The sequence below is a fragment of the Pocillopora damicornis genome, chromosome 12 (assembly GCF_964200805.1).
Source record: "Pocillopora damicornis chromosome 12, jaPocDami1.2, whole genome shotgun sequence".
NCBI classification, from domain to species: Eukaryota; Metazoa; Cnidaria; class Anthozoa; order Scleractinia; family Pocilloporidae; genus Pocillopora; species Pocillopora damicornis.
Genome location: NC_142681.1, coordinates 7,776,610 through 7,791,588, shown reverse-complemented (window position 1 = coordinate 7,791,588; position 14,979 = coordinate 7,776,610). Strand labels below are relative to the sequence as shown.

The 14,979-nt window shown below is 38.3% G+C and overlaps 2 protein-coding genes and 1 non-coding gene across 21 annotated transcripts in view; 1 reads left to right on the top strand and 2 right to left on the bottom strand.

Moving 5' to 3' along the window:
- The window catches only part of LOC149036312 (E3 ubiquitin-protein ligase CHFR-like), a 45,728-nt gene that overhangs the window by 22,966 nt on the left and 7,783 nt on the right, over nucleotides 1–14,979 (bottom strand). For 7 of the 19 annotated variants that reach the window (XM_089189217.1, XM_089189220.1, XM_089189225.1 and 4 more), the window contains 9 exons: nucleotides 14,530–14,612; nucleotides 14,001–14,135; nucleotides 13,506–13,589; nucleotides 13,229–13,299; nucleotides 12,266–12,353; nucleotides 11,924–11,977; nucleotides 11,710–11,826; nucleotides 11,063–11,138; nucleotides 10,706–10,954 (listed from right to left, as the gene is read on the bottom strand). In XM_089189217.1, the coding sequence (XP_089045343.1) occupies nucleotides 10,915–10,954; nucleotides 11,063–11,138; nucleotides 11,710–11,826; nucleotides 11,924–11,977; nucleotides 12,266–12,353; nucleotides 13,229–13,299; nucleotides 13,506–13,589; nucleotides 14,001–14,135; nucleotides 14,530–14,612 (748 nt within the window). In that variant the 3' untranslated portion in view covers nucleotides 10,706–10,914. Of the gene's footprint in view, nucleotides 1–10,705; nucleotides 10,955–11,062; nucleotides 11,139–11,709; nucleotides 11,827–11,907; nucleotides 11,978–12,265; nucleotides 12,354–13,228; nucleotides 13,300–13,505; nucleotides 13,590–14,000; nucleotides 14,136–14,529; nucleotides 14,613–14,979 lie in introns of those variants that run through there. The other 12 variants (XM_089189234.1, XM_089189224.1, XM_089189228.1 and 9 more) reach the window with 5 other exon arrangements.
- On the bottom strand, nucleotides 5,434–5,506 carry Trnar-acg (transfer RNA arginine (anticodon ACG)). The gene has a single exon. It is a non-coding gene; the product is annotated as a tRNA-Arg (tRNA).
- Nucleotides 7,217–10,604, top strand: LOC113676911 (uncharacterized). Its single transcript, XM_089189917.1, has 7 exons — nucleotides 7,217–7,369; nucleotides 7,865–7,925; nucleotides 8,162–8,425; nucleotides 8,846–9,001; nucleotides 9,150–9,266; nucleotides 9,835–9,991; nucleotides 10,469–10,604. Exons 1-7 carry the CDS (start codon nucleotides 7,217–7,219, stop codon nucleotides 10,515–10,517), a joined length of 957 nt encoding a protein of 318 aa, XP_089046043.1. The 3' UTR covers nucleotides 10,518–10,604.

Here is a 14,979-nt window from a genome sequence, read left to right as displayed (position 1 = left end):
TACCGTGTATGGCCTTACATCAAAATGGTCACCTTTCATAGCAATGCAGATGACTCTCATACAGAGTGCATCACTGCAGTGTGAGAGCAAATCTACTTGTATCACCGCTATTAAATGTCGTCTTTAAACTTCTGTAAAGCCAGTGATAACTATTAAGGTCACGGCAACACGTTCCTTGCTCATCTTTAAGAATGTTTAATTCTTTCACAAGAGCGAACTTAATACCTTTCAACTCCTTGACCTTAAAAATAAGACGCTTGTATTCCCTATAGAAACACTTGACACCTCCGCTTTAAATTAACCACCCTGGGAGGGTAAGGTTTTTTAATTCCTTACTCCCTTGGCACGGACGACAGTCAAATGCACATGAGTCGTACCGGGCAGGAGGGGGGCAGGTTGAAACAACACATAAGCTCTTGTGCTTTATCATAAGAATTAGAATGTTTGTACGAATAAATTTAAGATAAATCAAATATTAGATGACTCGCCTCGTTTGGCTCACCAAGTGTCCGTATGTTCCCCAGACTTCGCCTTCGGCCACAAACACTGTAAACTAGAGGGAACTCACTCGATATTCATTTTTCTTCGAGGTCTTCATCCTCGTGAGGCCGTCCCCGCTTCATTATGACCCTTCCCATCACCAGCTAAAACCCTAACGGCATGAAATCTTTACTTGAAAATGCTTCCCAAGTCAAGAGTCAACCGGCGCAGTACAAGATTTCCAAGATCAGAGACGTGAAAAACCCTCCGGCACTTTGGAAAGATGCTGATTTTTCCACCAAAAATAGCCCATTCTCCGAGTTAAGAGCTTCAACTTTTCTTTTGTAAAAAAACCTAGACTTAACAAAAAGATTCTGCCTACATTACGATTGCTACGATGCTAACCTCATTACCACAAAACAGCTGTTCAACCTGACACCTTAATGTAGATTTCGACCAAGAGACCAAGCCAGTATGTAAAATTCATTCTCAGACCTCTCGCATCATTGAAACCTTGTAATTTCAAGGATTTTGGGCTTCATTGGGACTCGAAAGACTAAGCGTAACTGTTTCGTAGGAGATTTATATGCCCCCACTTTTAACTTGCTAAAAGGTATAGATAATAGCTGTATTTAAAATTAGAAATTATCCACCTTAGTGCCATAGACCATTTTTTGTGCATTTTGTTATTTTATATTTCTGAGCAATAGATATGGCCCTCGCAAGAGGTTCATATGTTTTTAATAGCGCTTTATGAGATATTCTTAAATCATGTAGTCATATATTTGTTCATCGTAAGCAGGTTAGATTTAGTTTTCTATTTCTTTACTTATTGTAAAGCGCTATTGGGCTAAATGGAAATGGCGCTACATAAATTTTGTAATTATCATTATTAGTATTATTATTATTTCTATAAATAATGCTGATTACAGGGCCTGTTCCCAGACGTTCTACTTCCTATGTAGAATAAGTACGTTTAGTAGTAGGCGCTGCGTGGTAGTAGGCAATATATTAGGATGGGTCAATCATCATTTGTAATAAAGTTCAAGCCCTTTCCTGCACTGACCGACAATACTATCCAACAGTTCCAAATCTCCAAACCTTGCAAAAAATCCTTATGAGCAAGTGGCATTTAGTACAGCAGCAACCATTGCTGAGAGAAATCCTCAAAAAAACCGATAATATCGTACAGAAACAAATGATCACTCAGACATACTCGTGAGAGAAAATTACGAGGGCGAGAAAACTGAATATACCATGGTGTTTCGTGTAAACATTTGTAGCCAATACAGAGAAAACTGGACGTACTACTGAATCATTTAGGGATTTCAACCTCAATTTACACGGGAGCATTAATTAAGCCCGTTTCTAAAGCAAAGAAATACTTTTTTATGAGCTCGCCTATACCCGTCCCAACCCCTATCCTGCATTCAAATCGGAGTATGTCCCGGTCTCGCCTTCCTATCTTCATCCCGCATCTCGCCTTTAAAGTATCTCGTATTCCACATCCCGCCTCGATTTTAGGCCCCATCATGCATCCTGCATCCTGCCAAACCTATGTTGGACCCTCTCTACCACTTTCATTCAGTATACGGAATTCACTGTTGGATTTAATACACTGAGCACGCAGGAAATCTGCGGAGAGCGCGTTAAAGTTGTTAAAAATGTTTTGATTACCTTTATAACTAAGATGCAGTCCTCCCTTGATTAGGCCAATTTCTGTGATCATTAGATGCTGGATTAGGTTTCCATCCATTCTGACGGCAGTAGCTCTTTAGATGTTTATTCGCATCTTTCACTGCTCTATTGAATTCATCCCTTGTGGAAGTAAGCCTCGATATGGCGGAGGTGGAGTCGGATGAATTTTCGATTTGTCTATGATCGATTCAGCATCTTGCAACTCTTTTTATATTTAAGGTTATTGGAGCCGACATAGAGAACGAACTGGTCCGGCGAATGCTTCAGGCTAGCTTTGAGGTTGGCCTTCATAGCTTTTGGGGTGGCCCTACAGAATAACTTGACCACTGCTCGATGGCCAACGGCTTTTTCTAGCTTTTTACAACTTATATTTGTCTTTGTTAAGGAAGCTCCAATTGATAGGGTTGTACATCAGTGTTGTAGCCAAAAATGCTCGTTACATGTCCAACTTCACTTCCAAAATGGCTAAACGAAACGAAGTTCAGAAATAAATACGTAACCGGTTGCAAGAAATGGATTACAAGTTATAGTTGTCACAGTTCAAGGTAAAGAAATAAACAAACAAGAAAGCAAAAATTAAGGAAAACAAAAGACACTTACAAACGTCGCATGAGATGTGGGTCAACTGCCAAATTAAAGACGATGTAAAGAGACGGAAAGCAACGTAAAGCGGCGTAAAGCGATCGACAGAGAAGGTATAAGCAGTTAGACGGTTCGAATAGTTAAACGGTTGATCCGAATGAATAAAATCCGCGGTAAAGACTAATACAAGGGACATAAACAAAAGGCAATTATGCAGGAAAGAGTAACAGAATATTGATGAAAGTTATGCGCACAGAACAAAAGGCATGAATGAACTGTGACAAAAGAAGAGTACGAATTTGTAATCAATCGAATTTTTGGCGGCAACAGTAATGGAATTATCAGAGACCTTTGCAACGGACTGTGTCCCATCTTCATTGTTCCTTTGTTTTTGTTTTTTAAATCTTTTTCTTTTCCTTGCTAACAACTTGCCGTTGATTGCGCATTTGTATTGTCAGAAGGTATTTTTGACTCCTCCTCATTACTTGGATTCATTGCCAGAAATGACGGACAAAATGGCGGCGGTGGTGGTTTGCTGCTTGGGAACGGAGTATTTAAAAATGGCTGGAGCGTTACAATAACATGTATGGCACAATGAACTAAATTGAAAAATAAAAATACCTCGAGATGCTGCACATGTTTCCCCGACCTCTCACTTTTTTTCAGAACATCTGACAAAGGTCCTTGTAAGGTCCAAATGCATATCAAATGGGGTGTTTTTTGCTCAAGTGTAACTCCTTCAAGTGTCTGAGATTTGTCTGAGATATCCTAATGTAGGATATCCATATTTCCTACATTACGTGGAGTTAGTGGTTGCGTACACCTGGAACCGAGAAAAACAAATGTTCGTCGCACTGGGGAAAGAGTTTGATATGTAGCTTTGTGTTAACTGTATAGTACTGCTTGTACTTTCCTTTGACTTAAAATCGTGACATTAACTCAGATTCTCTTTTTCATCCAACAGATCATCTTCAATGCGGGCAACCCAGTCTTTTATCTTTCTAATTGCTCAATAACTTCAAAGCCGGGCGTTGTTCGTTACTTTGAGTTCGTTATATTTCATCGTCTTTTGAAAACTTTTGTGAGCAAATAAATTAAACATCCATGTCTAAAGGAACAAAGATTTCAATTTTCAAAATATCATTATATAAAGTTTTTGTAAATATGTATGTAGCATTGTCATATTTAATAATTATTTGGTGACTTTTGACCAAATTTGTCAAAGTTGTTCATCTCTTTTTTATTCAAATAAACATGAGATGCAAATGAAGTACATACTTTCGAAGACAATATCAGTTTGAAAAAGTATGCTGGGATATGCATTCCGATTAGCGTGGTCCATGATGCACCATGCATTATTCACTGTAAAGGGTACTGGCAAACTGTTAGGCAAACTTCGTGCTGATGAAGATAATCTCAGCTATGTAAATTTTTTCTGTTCACAAAAGAACACAGAGTACGCTGAATGTCGACACTTTTTCCTCAAACACTGAAACAAACATTGAAATGGGAGCATAACTTAGCATGACTATTGCCAACAAGAGCCTTACCTTGCATGAAGTGGCTTGGTCCTCTCAGTTCGGCAATTTTTACCCCAACATCAATCAGCACGTCTCTGCAATGTCTCTCTGATAAGAAAGGACATGCGCACAAAGAGTTACCTTTGGGTTTGACAAAATGTTCTCATCTGTCATCAAACCGATATCAACTTCTAGAGCGTAATTAGTTTTCAGCACCAACTGGAAAGCTGACGTATCATGTTTGTATTTCGACGGTGTATGAAAACAATTTACCTTTAAAGTTGAGTGTCCAAAGTAACTGACATCGCTTTGTAATTGGTCCTGAAAACTCACACCATTCTTTCAACCAATCAGATGCAAAACTAAAATCAATCACGAAATGGTCGTCCGCGCTTTCCCACGCTTCAGGCCGTTTGATTGCTATTACTTTTTGTTCTCATGGGCTATAAAGGTTTTCTCCTTTCTTCTGATTGGCCGTCTGGGTTACTTTGGTCTTGGTTTCACGACACTCAATCGAAAAGCGCTTTAGATCGCATGCTATGTGACAGACTGCTCCTTTAATTTTCATCATGTTTTCACTTATGAATACGTTTAGCCGATGGGTATCTTGACTTTAGTTTTGTCCTAGTTTTGTTAAGTTCGTAACCGAACTCTGAGTCTCCCAATCCTGCCAGCATGTAATCATTACAGTTATGAAAAAATCAGACTCTTGGAATACTTGCCTTGCCTTCACGACAAAACTGATACGCTAGCTCCTTGAAATTCGGCAATGCACATCTGTAACAGAGCACACATTCCGAGTTGATATCATGGCATGCTGCATCTATAGAAGAAAATAAGAACGAATGCCTTAGCCTTCAGTTGTTGAGTTTACATTAAGCTGACTTTCAATAATAAGTTGGGAAAACAAGCAAACGTGACAAGCATCATAACTGGACCGGGGGTGGCTACATTTTACTAAAGGATGACATTTTATAGAAGCCGGAGAATATTGAATAACCATTCCATGCTTTTTGATAGCAAACGCAGCAATGCTACTCTAGCAAACATAACTACGCCCCACACGTAGTATCTGGTTTTCTAACTTCGTGAAAGGTGATTAAAATGTAAAAGAAATCCAGGGAATAAAAAGTTAATTTACCTAAAATAACAGCGACCCCGCCAGGATTCGAACCTGGAATCCCCTGATTCGTAGTCAGATGCCTTATCCATTGGGCCACGGGGCCTTTCTCGAAAGACACGAGCGCTAAAGCAAATAAATAAAAGGAGTATTATGTTCTGAAATGACATCTAACCCAATCAAAAAAAAACTATTTGAATAAATTTATATTCTTGTCGTTGTTGTAATTGTTTGAATACAAAGCCTGAGAAACAAAGTATTTTCCGTTCTGCATGGTTTTTTCTTACTTTTTCCCTCTGTACTTTGCATGAGATAAACAAGGCATGATTTAAACCTAATTAATAGTGCTTGACTCCAGGAAAAACAAACTTCTTCCCGACTCGTCTCAAATATTCCAGCAGGCGGAGAAGCGTGTGTCTTGCAGCGCTCTGAATAATAAAGGCTAGCAGTCGACTAAAAACTACTCTTATCCACAAAATACTATTTCCCTATGATGACTGGTCTAATATACGATGCAAGTCTGACGCTAATGGCAAGAAAGCCGCAGTCTTCCTCTGTTCTTTTAAAACCTACACATTCCAGTACAACAAGACGCATTAAGCCCTAAAGGTGAACGTCCATGAGCACAAACACGACTGAAAACGCCACCATAGCGTCGTAGGATCCAACTAAGGGTAACAGAAGCAAGCAAATACAAAACCATCTCGTTGCTAGTTGGTAGAGTTCAAAGATGCCTAAAAAAGTTGAATTTGAACCCGCTGACCTTAAAAAAGAAGTGGTTGCGGAAGGACGCAGCAATTCCCGCGTAGTTGTACAGGAGGCTTACTCGGTCCGAAGATATGTTCAGCGTACTCTCTCAAAACTTCACCTATGTCGAAGAGAAAGACTAAACCCTTATCCCTTTTCTGCTTTCAGTAAAATAGATTCTGCTAGGCGGGTTACATCACCTATCTGGGGTCCCTCACCTCTATGTAGACAGGCCCTGACATAGGATGAAACCCTTTCTTCGTTTTCACTTACAAATTTTTACTTTTCTATAAATACTGGCATTCTTTTCGTTTTAAGCAAAGGGCCATTTCTGAGTTTCTGGTCAAACTAAATTAGTTACCGTGTTTCCTCGAATAGGTTCCCGGATGCTTCTTCAAATTTCGGCCTAAAAAACAAGGGGAGATTATTGCAAGGAAGGCACTTAATCGAAGTAAAAAGGCAAAAAAAATAGCTGTTAGGCGTATGAAATCGGCGAATTTTAGCCGTTAGTCGTTAAAAAAAGTTAACCGTAAAAATTTCACTTTAAAACAATGCAAAGAAACCAACCGTTAGCGGTAAAATGGCAAAAATTCAAATTGCTAGCCGGATAGGCCATCACCCTTACTTGTTTTCGGAGTCCTTGCATTCGTAATCGCTTGCTCTCTGAACACGGAATAACCATTCTTTAAACAATGTACCAAATGCTCGCACATTTTGCTCTGGACTTAGGAAACCCACGCAATAATATTATTTCACTTCTGCTGAGAGAAGTTATATGTATGTCATCGTCTGCTGATATTTTTACGTGTTATTCATTAACGTTATAAAAGCATTTTAATGTCCAGCTCTGGTGTAATAACGCTTCAAGAAAACTCTAGTGCCCAGACCTAATGCTTTAAATCCGGCGTGATGTCATGAAGTGACGGCATAAACACGTTTCCATGCAACTAGTCATAAACAAATCAAAACTTTCTTTCGCATCAAGAGCTCGGTTCATGCTAAAGCACCGTGAAAGAGAATGCATTTTTCTTGTTTATCGAATGGTTTGATTGAAGATATCAGTTACAAAATGAACAAAAACAAGTCAGGTGACATAGACTTGGTTAGGAAATCCTGTTCTACGAGAATATTTGATGAAGAAGTCAATGTCACAAATCGTTCTGCTGAGAATTATCATGAGCCTTTGGAGGCCTTACACGGGGCACGAATCATGGCTAATGAGGTGGGCGTTTCCTATCATTACACCTCCTTTTTTTTGTTAAAAATGTACGTTTAGTTGTTTTAGAAGTTACAATTTGTTATCCGAAGGGGCATGAAAAAAAGAAGCTCAAGTGATTTTCGCAACAAACGCGCAACTAGACCTGATTCAATACAGAAGCTGTGAAAATAGGTCGTAATTGGTTAATTTCAATTGTAAAACGATTCCCTCCAAAAGTAGCTCATTTCAAAGTCTGTCTAACATTGACGAAACATTTAACGCAACTGGAACTTTTCTGCATTAAAGGCGTTCAGGTAACTGAGTTTAAAAAAACTTTTTCTTCGTGGAGAGATGAAAAAGCGCGCGCAAATAAAATTCCAAGATTATGACGCCACTCTTCGACATTCCACTATCTTCACGCGGGATTGCAAGTTGATAATGTTTCTTATCCCAGCTTTTTTGCTCTCTTCTTATTTCGTTAATTAAAAAGATACCATTTTTGGCAATTTTTTTTTCCAGTCTGCAAGAGAAAAGGAACAAGCAACACAGAAGATCATCTACCTTGAAACAGAGATTAACGGTTAGTTTTATGTGGTCACGCATGCATGAAAAGAAAAGTGCGCGCGGACTAGGAAGCCATTTTACTAAGAGTTGCCGATGCTCAACTGACAATAAGTCGTTTACCCCCTCCCTCCTGCTTCTCGTTCCGTCATAGTTCCGTCTTTTGTGTTTTCCCGGGTAACTTTATCACTCAGACCTTGAATTTGTTCAAACGTTTATAATAAGTAATTATAACATTAATTTGTGTTTTAACAGCTAAAGAGAAGGAGATTGGCTTTCTTAAGCAAACCCTCTTTGAAAATGACAAAGACATTGCTGATCTTAAAGAAAAACTGTCCCAGCTAAAACAAACTGTGCAAGCAACTCAATCTGTTTTTGTCAAGCACATGGCATCAATAGACGAAAAGCTGCAGGAGGCAAAGAAGAACATTGCCGAGCTCGAAGGGGGCCTTAATTTTACTGTCCTTAAGAATAAAACAGAAGCAGAAGAGTCCCGGAGCAAACCACAAACGATTAATGGTGAGTATGCAAAGTGGGATGGCGTCATATCAACTGAGTGGTGACAACGCGGTTGATACGAAGGCCTCGTCTTTGTGAACCCATTTTATGTTCCAGGAAAGCGTTAGGGTACGTAATTAGAGAGGAAAGAGGGGTCTACATCACCTATCACTGAAAATAAATTGGTTCTTTCACAAGCTAAGGAAAATGAAACATACTCAAAATCAACGAAATCAGCATTTACGGGCCTGACTTAAAAGTGTTTCCCATTTCTCTAAAGGCACAACTTGTAAATACCATTTTCCATCCTCAAGACAAGAGGAACAATTTTACTCTGGCAACTTTTCAATAATCTTTTGATTATATTAAGAGTTCTTCCATGCACTTTGATTTTCATTTCTTCTTCTTCTTTTTTTTTTTCGTTTTTTTTTTCTCAACCAGGCAAAGTTTACTTTGACTTTGAATCATCATGGTTTGACACTCCATCCAACAACGGTGGATGTTTCAAAGTTGAAAACTTTCCAGTTACAGCAAAAGATCTTGAAGCCTTAAGGAATGTTAAATCAAATTCGAGGGCCGTCACTGAGCAAGCTAAAGGTACGAAGAAGGAAAAATACGATTCCTCCACAGTCCACATCTGCGCGAAAGCAGTGTAGTCTTATGAGTCACAAACAGCTAGATACCTACGATTGATAACATGTTCTTCCGTAAATCGGCTTTGATTTTTTAATTATTTTTTATCTAGGCAAAGATTATTTTGACCATCAACCATCGTGGTTTGACACTCTATCAAAAAACGCTGGATGTCTTGAAGTTGAAAATGTTCCAGTTAAAGCAAAAGATCTTGAAGCCACAAAGAAAGGTTTGTAGAGGGAAAATTGTAAAATACGATTCTCATAAGTGATGGTCCAAATCTGTGCGAAGTAGTGTTTTCTGAGAGTGACGAACCAATTAAGCCAATTAGAATTGTCGATGTACCCTTCAGCTTTACTTTTGCAATGTACTCGCCTGACTCTAATAAAATGAGCAACTGAATGAGGTGTTACATCACACAAATATAACACAGATTCCTCTGGTATTGAGGTGAACTTCTTTTCCAAGAAAACCAAAGTCGTAAAAAAACCAACACATATCCCTACTTCCAACTTTGTTTAAGCTCAAACTGTTATGATTTCTGCTGCATTCATGACCCGTGACTTATCCAGTCAGATCAACCCTTTTTCGGAGGAGATAGCTTAAATTGAAAAGAGTTAGCTTGCTCCCTTATCGAGTGCTCAAGGTTACGGTTTTTGCGGCGGTTTAGAATAAATGTCTCGCTGAAATTAATCCACTTTTGGTTCAGTAAGCTAAAAATCTCAGGTATCTTTATGTGGAAACGAAATTCTCTGCCTTGCCATCATGAAACAAAACTTCATTTATCTTTTATCTAGGCAAAGATTATTTTGACCTTCAACCATCATGGTTTGACACTCTATTGGAAAACGCTGGATGTCTTGAAGTTGAAAACTTTCCAGTCAAAGCAAAAGATCTTGAAGCCATGAAGAATGTTGAATCAAATTCTAAAGCCTTCACTGAGCCAGCTAATGGGTATGAAGAAGAGAACTTGTAAAATACAATTGCACATATTTAACAGTGCACATCTGTGCGAAGTGATGAAATATACGTGACAAATCAGTTAGACAATTAGAATTGCCAGTGTACCCTTCAGCTTTAGTACTTTTGCAAAGTACTCGCCCAATCTTTTTTTCAACTGTCTAAGGTGTCCATATCCTTACCGTCGCCCATTACATCTTATTATAGCGAGCACTGCTTCCCGTGGAAAAATATAAGTAAACTGTAAAATGCATGTTATAAGCTCCCCAAGTTGAATCATTGTCGCAAGACCTCGTAAGGTGTTTTGCCAGTAACACAATATACGGAAGTAAGTGTAGTGCTGTTCAGTAAATTAAATGTAAAAAATTTACCTGTCAATAATTTAGCATTGTGTTAACTGTAGTACTACCTGTACTTTCGTTTGACTTAAAATCGTCACATTGACTCGGATTCTCTTTTAACATTCCACAGATCATCGTCAATGCGGGCGACCAAGTCTTTAATCTCTCTAATTGCTTAATACCTTCAAAGCCGGGCGTTGTCTGTAACTTTGAGTTCGTTATATTTCATCGTCTTTTGAAAACTTTTGTGAGCAACCATGTCTTAAGGAACAAAGATTTTAATTTTTGGAACATCATTTTCAAAGCTTTTGTAAATAAGTATGTAACATTGTCATATTTGATAATTACTTAGTGAATTTTGACCAAATTTGTAAAAATTGTTCATCTCTTTTTTATTCAAATAAACATTAAATAACACACAAATGAGGTATTTCGAGGACAATATCAGTTTGAAAAAGTATGCTGCGATATGTTTGCATTTTGATGAGTGTGGTCTATGATGCACCATGCATTATATATTGTAATAGTTACTGGCAAACTGTTGGGCAAACTTCTTGCTGATAAAGATAATCTCAGCTATGTAAATCTTGTCTGTTCGCAAATGTGATTGAAGCGACTGAAAACAAAAAGAACACAGAGTACGCTGAATATCAGCACTTTTCCTCCAACCAGACACTGAAACGAGAGCATAACTTAGCATGACTATTGCCAACAAGAATCTTACCTTGCATGAAGTGGTTTAGTCCTCTGAGTTCGGCAATGTTTACCCCAATAACAATCAGCACGTCTATGCACTGTCTCTGTGATCAGAAAGGACATGCGCACAAAGGGTTACCTTTGACTTTAACATAATGTTTTCATCTGTAATCAAACCGATATCAAAATTCAAGAACGTAATTGGTTTTCAGCTCCAACTGGACAGCTATTGGATCATGCTTGTACTTCGACGGTGTATTAAAGCAATTTACCATTGAGAGTGGAGAGTAATCCGAGATCGCTTTGTGATTGGTCCAGGAAACTCCCACCATTCTCTCAACCAATCATATGCAAAACTAAAACCAACCTCGTCTTTATCGCTGGGGTTGGCTCTTGAGGTTTTTTCCTTTCTTCTGGCCGGTTGTCTGGATAGCTTTGGTTTTGATTTTACGACACTCCATCGAAAAGCGCTCTAAATCTCATGCTGTGTTATAGACTGCTGCGTCCATTTTTATCATGTTTTCACCTATGAATATGTTTAACCGATGGGTATCTTGTCTCTGTAACTTTGTCCCAATTTTTTTTTTGTTGGTAACCGAACTTTGAGTCTCCCAATCCTACCTGCATGTAATCATTAGAGTGATAAAAATAAAGACAGACTCCTAGGATACTTGCCTGGTAGCTGATCCATTGGTATGTCACGACGAAACTGATACGCTAGCTCCTTGAAATTCCGCAATGCACATCTGTAACAAAGCACACTTTCTGAGTTGATATCATGGCTTGCTGCATCTATAGGAGAAAATAACCAAGAATGCTTTAGTCTTCACTTGTGTTGAGGTTTAAGTTGAGTTGACTTCCAATAACATTAACCTGCGCTAACTCGAACCTTGCGCTAATCCGAACCAAACTTGGTCTCCCATGGATTTCTGTCTCACATCGACTGCAATGCACAAGAAAGCAAAAGCTTTAAGTCCCAAGAACATCTTTTAAGCTAGTGCACAGCCGCAAGGAGGAGGGAGGGGGAAGAAGGATCCTGGAGTGACTGGAGTGCACTTAGCCCTTGCCTACAAACGCCAGATGGTCGCTAGCGCTGGACACCCATCTCTCCCACCGCCCCTCCTCCTCTCCCACCGCCCCTTCTCCTCTCCCTCACGAGAAGATCCCTCCTACACCTTAATGGATACTTCTACACTTCTACTTCAGATCAAAAACAAAACGCACCACCCACCCACTGTCGTGTATTCTTTAGAGTCCAGCTTTAGAACACACTTCTGTAACAAGTCTTTTTCACAAATGTTTTGTTCGGTTAAGTAATCCTGTCGAGAATGAAAATGTTGACGTGTTAGCCTTTTCACTCACAGGTGTGACCAAAAGGGAATATTCCTTAAATATATCATTACAATTTCAAGTACAAAGTGTTGAGAAGAAAGACCAATTAAACAAGGGGATATTGAAGAATTTAGATATATGAAAATTCACATATTTGCACTGCGGTGGAGAGATGAAATTAGAAGATCCTCGCAGCTAAGAACACTACTGAAACTAGTAGTTGTAAATAGGACCTGAAAAAAATTCAGGCCCGTACGGGATTTGAACCCATGACCTCTGCGATACCGGTGCAGCGCTCTACCAATTGAGCTAACAAGCCAACTGGGAGCTGGTCAATGAATTGGGTACAAATAAACATCCAAGTGAATGAAGAATTTAGATATATGAAAATTCACATATTTAGGGATATTGTTGGATTAACGTTAATTTAATGCAAAGAATTGATAGTTATATTTTGGAGTGAAAGGGTTAGATTTCTTACTCATTGAGTAAAAAAATTTCCAGCCTAAGTCTCATTATTTAGGATTCATCAAGGAGCTGGTGTTGGATAACTGTTATGAAAAATACCTTTTCATGAGGAAAAGTCCCTCAAAGAGAAAAATTTCTAAAAAAAACAATTTAGGGTGGCACTAAAGAGAATTCTTTGCTTCATTTACTTACGTTGTGCAAATTACACATTACACAATGAATCACTTAAAAAGAAGACAATATCATAGACTACACATCAGGTAAATTTGCTGAAAAATAAAAAAGTGGTTCTCCTGGCATTTTCATGGGCTGAAACCAAGTCATGGTTCATAAACTGCAAGATTAAAAAAAATGTATCATGTTTTAAAGGATAATGGCACTATTCAAAACTTACCTTAAGTATTTTGGATTCATATGGATTGTTGTTGATTATTACCAAGAAAGTGTTATCTCCAATACTGAAATCTGCCACAAATTAAAAATATAATAATTATAATAATTACAAGGCTATAAATAACAAATGTCTGGGGAAATAAACTTTAATGCACTAATCTATACATGCACCAGTATGTGCCTGTCTTAATTCTTTCAAACAATGTGGTTATAATTTAGGACACAAATAAATACACACTTAAATTTAGTTGTAACATATTTTGATTAATTTTCTTCACCTTTGAATTTATTGAGACATCCCAAACAGCCACTTCCATGACAGCCCCATAGCAAATGGCAAAATGCCTTTTGACAAACTGAACCTAAAACAATATTCCCACAAAAAACACACGTTGACTCTTTGAACACTAGGAGTAAGCAGCACCTAGTTTCTCCATAGAGTGGTACTGCTGAATCATTCATTAGGATCATGAAAATAAAGATAATGAACACCAAGCTAAGAAGCTTTGATTGTTAAACAAAATCTCCTTGCCAGTACCAAATGAAATGTGTAGAGAAGAGTAATGAGAATAAGGATACTGATGTTAGGGAGCCGAGGGTTAACCACTGTGGGAGACAGCTGATACATGTGTTAATGGAACACTAGAGGAGCTCAATTCTCCATGCAGGATTATATACAGGTAGCAGTACTGCAGGCAGTAAAATTTTACCTGTTACTGCCTGAGAGGGAGAACATTTACACATCTCAACAACTCAAACAGAGATAAACTTACACTTCTGGGCAGGAATACTTGCTGTCATTGAATCAGGCCATCTGTGTGGCATTGGCTGAAGACAGCACTGACATAGGATGTGGATCTGATCAGGAGTACATGTGTAGTCAGGTGGTGTCACAATTGTTGATGCACCTTTCAACAAGATTAGTAAACTAGAATTCATATGAAGAACAAGATTCAGCATTCATTTGATTACAACCAGGGAATATAAAAAAGTATCTGAGTTTAGAGCATTGATTCAAGCCTGGGCCTCTTCAGAACCAGTTTTTTTGACAACCTGATTTCCCTAATCATACAACTGTGTATAACTGTGTTGCATGCACATCTGGTGAGAGTTCGGTTTTTTACACCTCTAAAACATGGTACAAAGTCTATATTCCTGTTGCTTCTCATCTCATGGGATAAACATTGGAACATCTTCCAAAATACCAAGCCACCCTATTAAGCAATGGAAAATTAAGTAAAAGCATTGACCTACCCTGTATCTATCTCATTCCTGATGCCATGTTCATTAACTTGCACTCACCTTCACTAGCAGTACTGGCCATAACTGTCAAAGTGGTTGGGAAAATGTATCCAGGACAGAGACGACAGTTTGTTGGAACAGACCTTCATAAAAAGAGTTAAATTCATAACAGTTAACTTAAAAAGAAAATGTAACTAAATGGCTTAGTTTATGTGATAACTGAATAAAGGGTGCTTGACTGTTTTCATAGCATTTATGCAAACTTACATTTCTTAAAGGAGTACCTGAGTGTTCACAATAAACTTAAATTATTTAAGAACTATATGTAGTTTAAGTTTGCCGTTGTTGATCCTTTTAACACATCTTTATCCTTCACCCTCCCTACACCTTCCTAGCTTATTCCTACCTTTCCTACAGTTTTTTCTTGTCTTATAGTGACATTTTGAAGTATCCTTCAAGTTAAAGGTAGTTTTTTTACAATGCAAAAAATAACTCAGAATTGCATGGCCT

What these genes read in the sequence shown, in the direction of transcription:
- LOC113676911 (XM_089189917.1), top strand. Translation starts at nt 7,217, where the DNA reads ATGAACAAAAACAAGTCAGGTGACATAGACTTGGTTAGGAAATCCTGT. An exon ending in CACGAATCATGGCTAATGAG is followed by an intron (nt 7,370 to 7,864) that starts GTGGGCGTTTCC and finishes TTTTTTTTCCAG; the next exon opens with TCTGCAAGAGAAAAGGAACA. An exon ending in CGTCACTGAGCAAGCTAAAG is followed by an intron (nt 9,002 to 9,149) that starts GTACGAAGAAGG and finishes TTTTTTATCTAG; the next exon opens with GCAAAGATTATTTTGACCAT.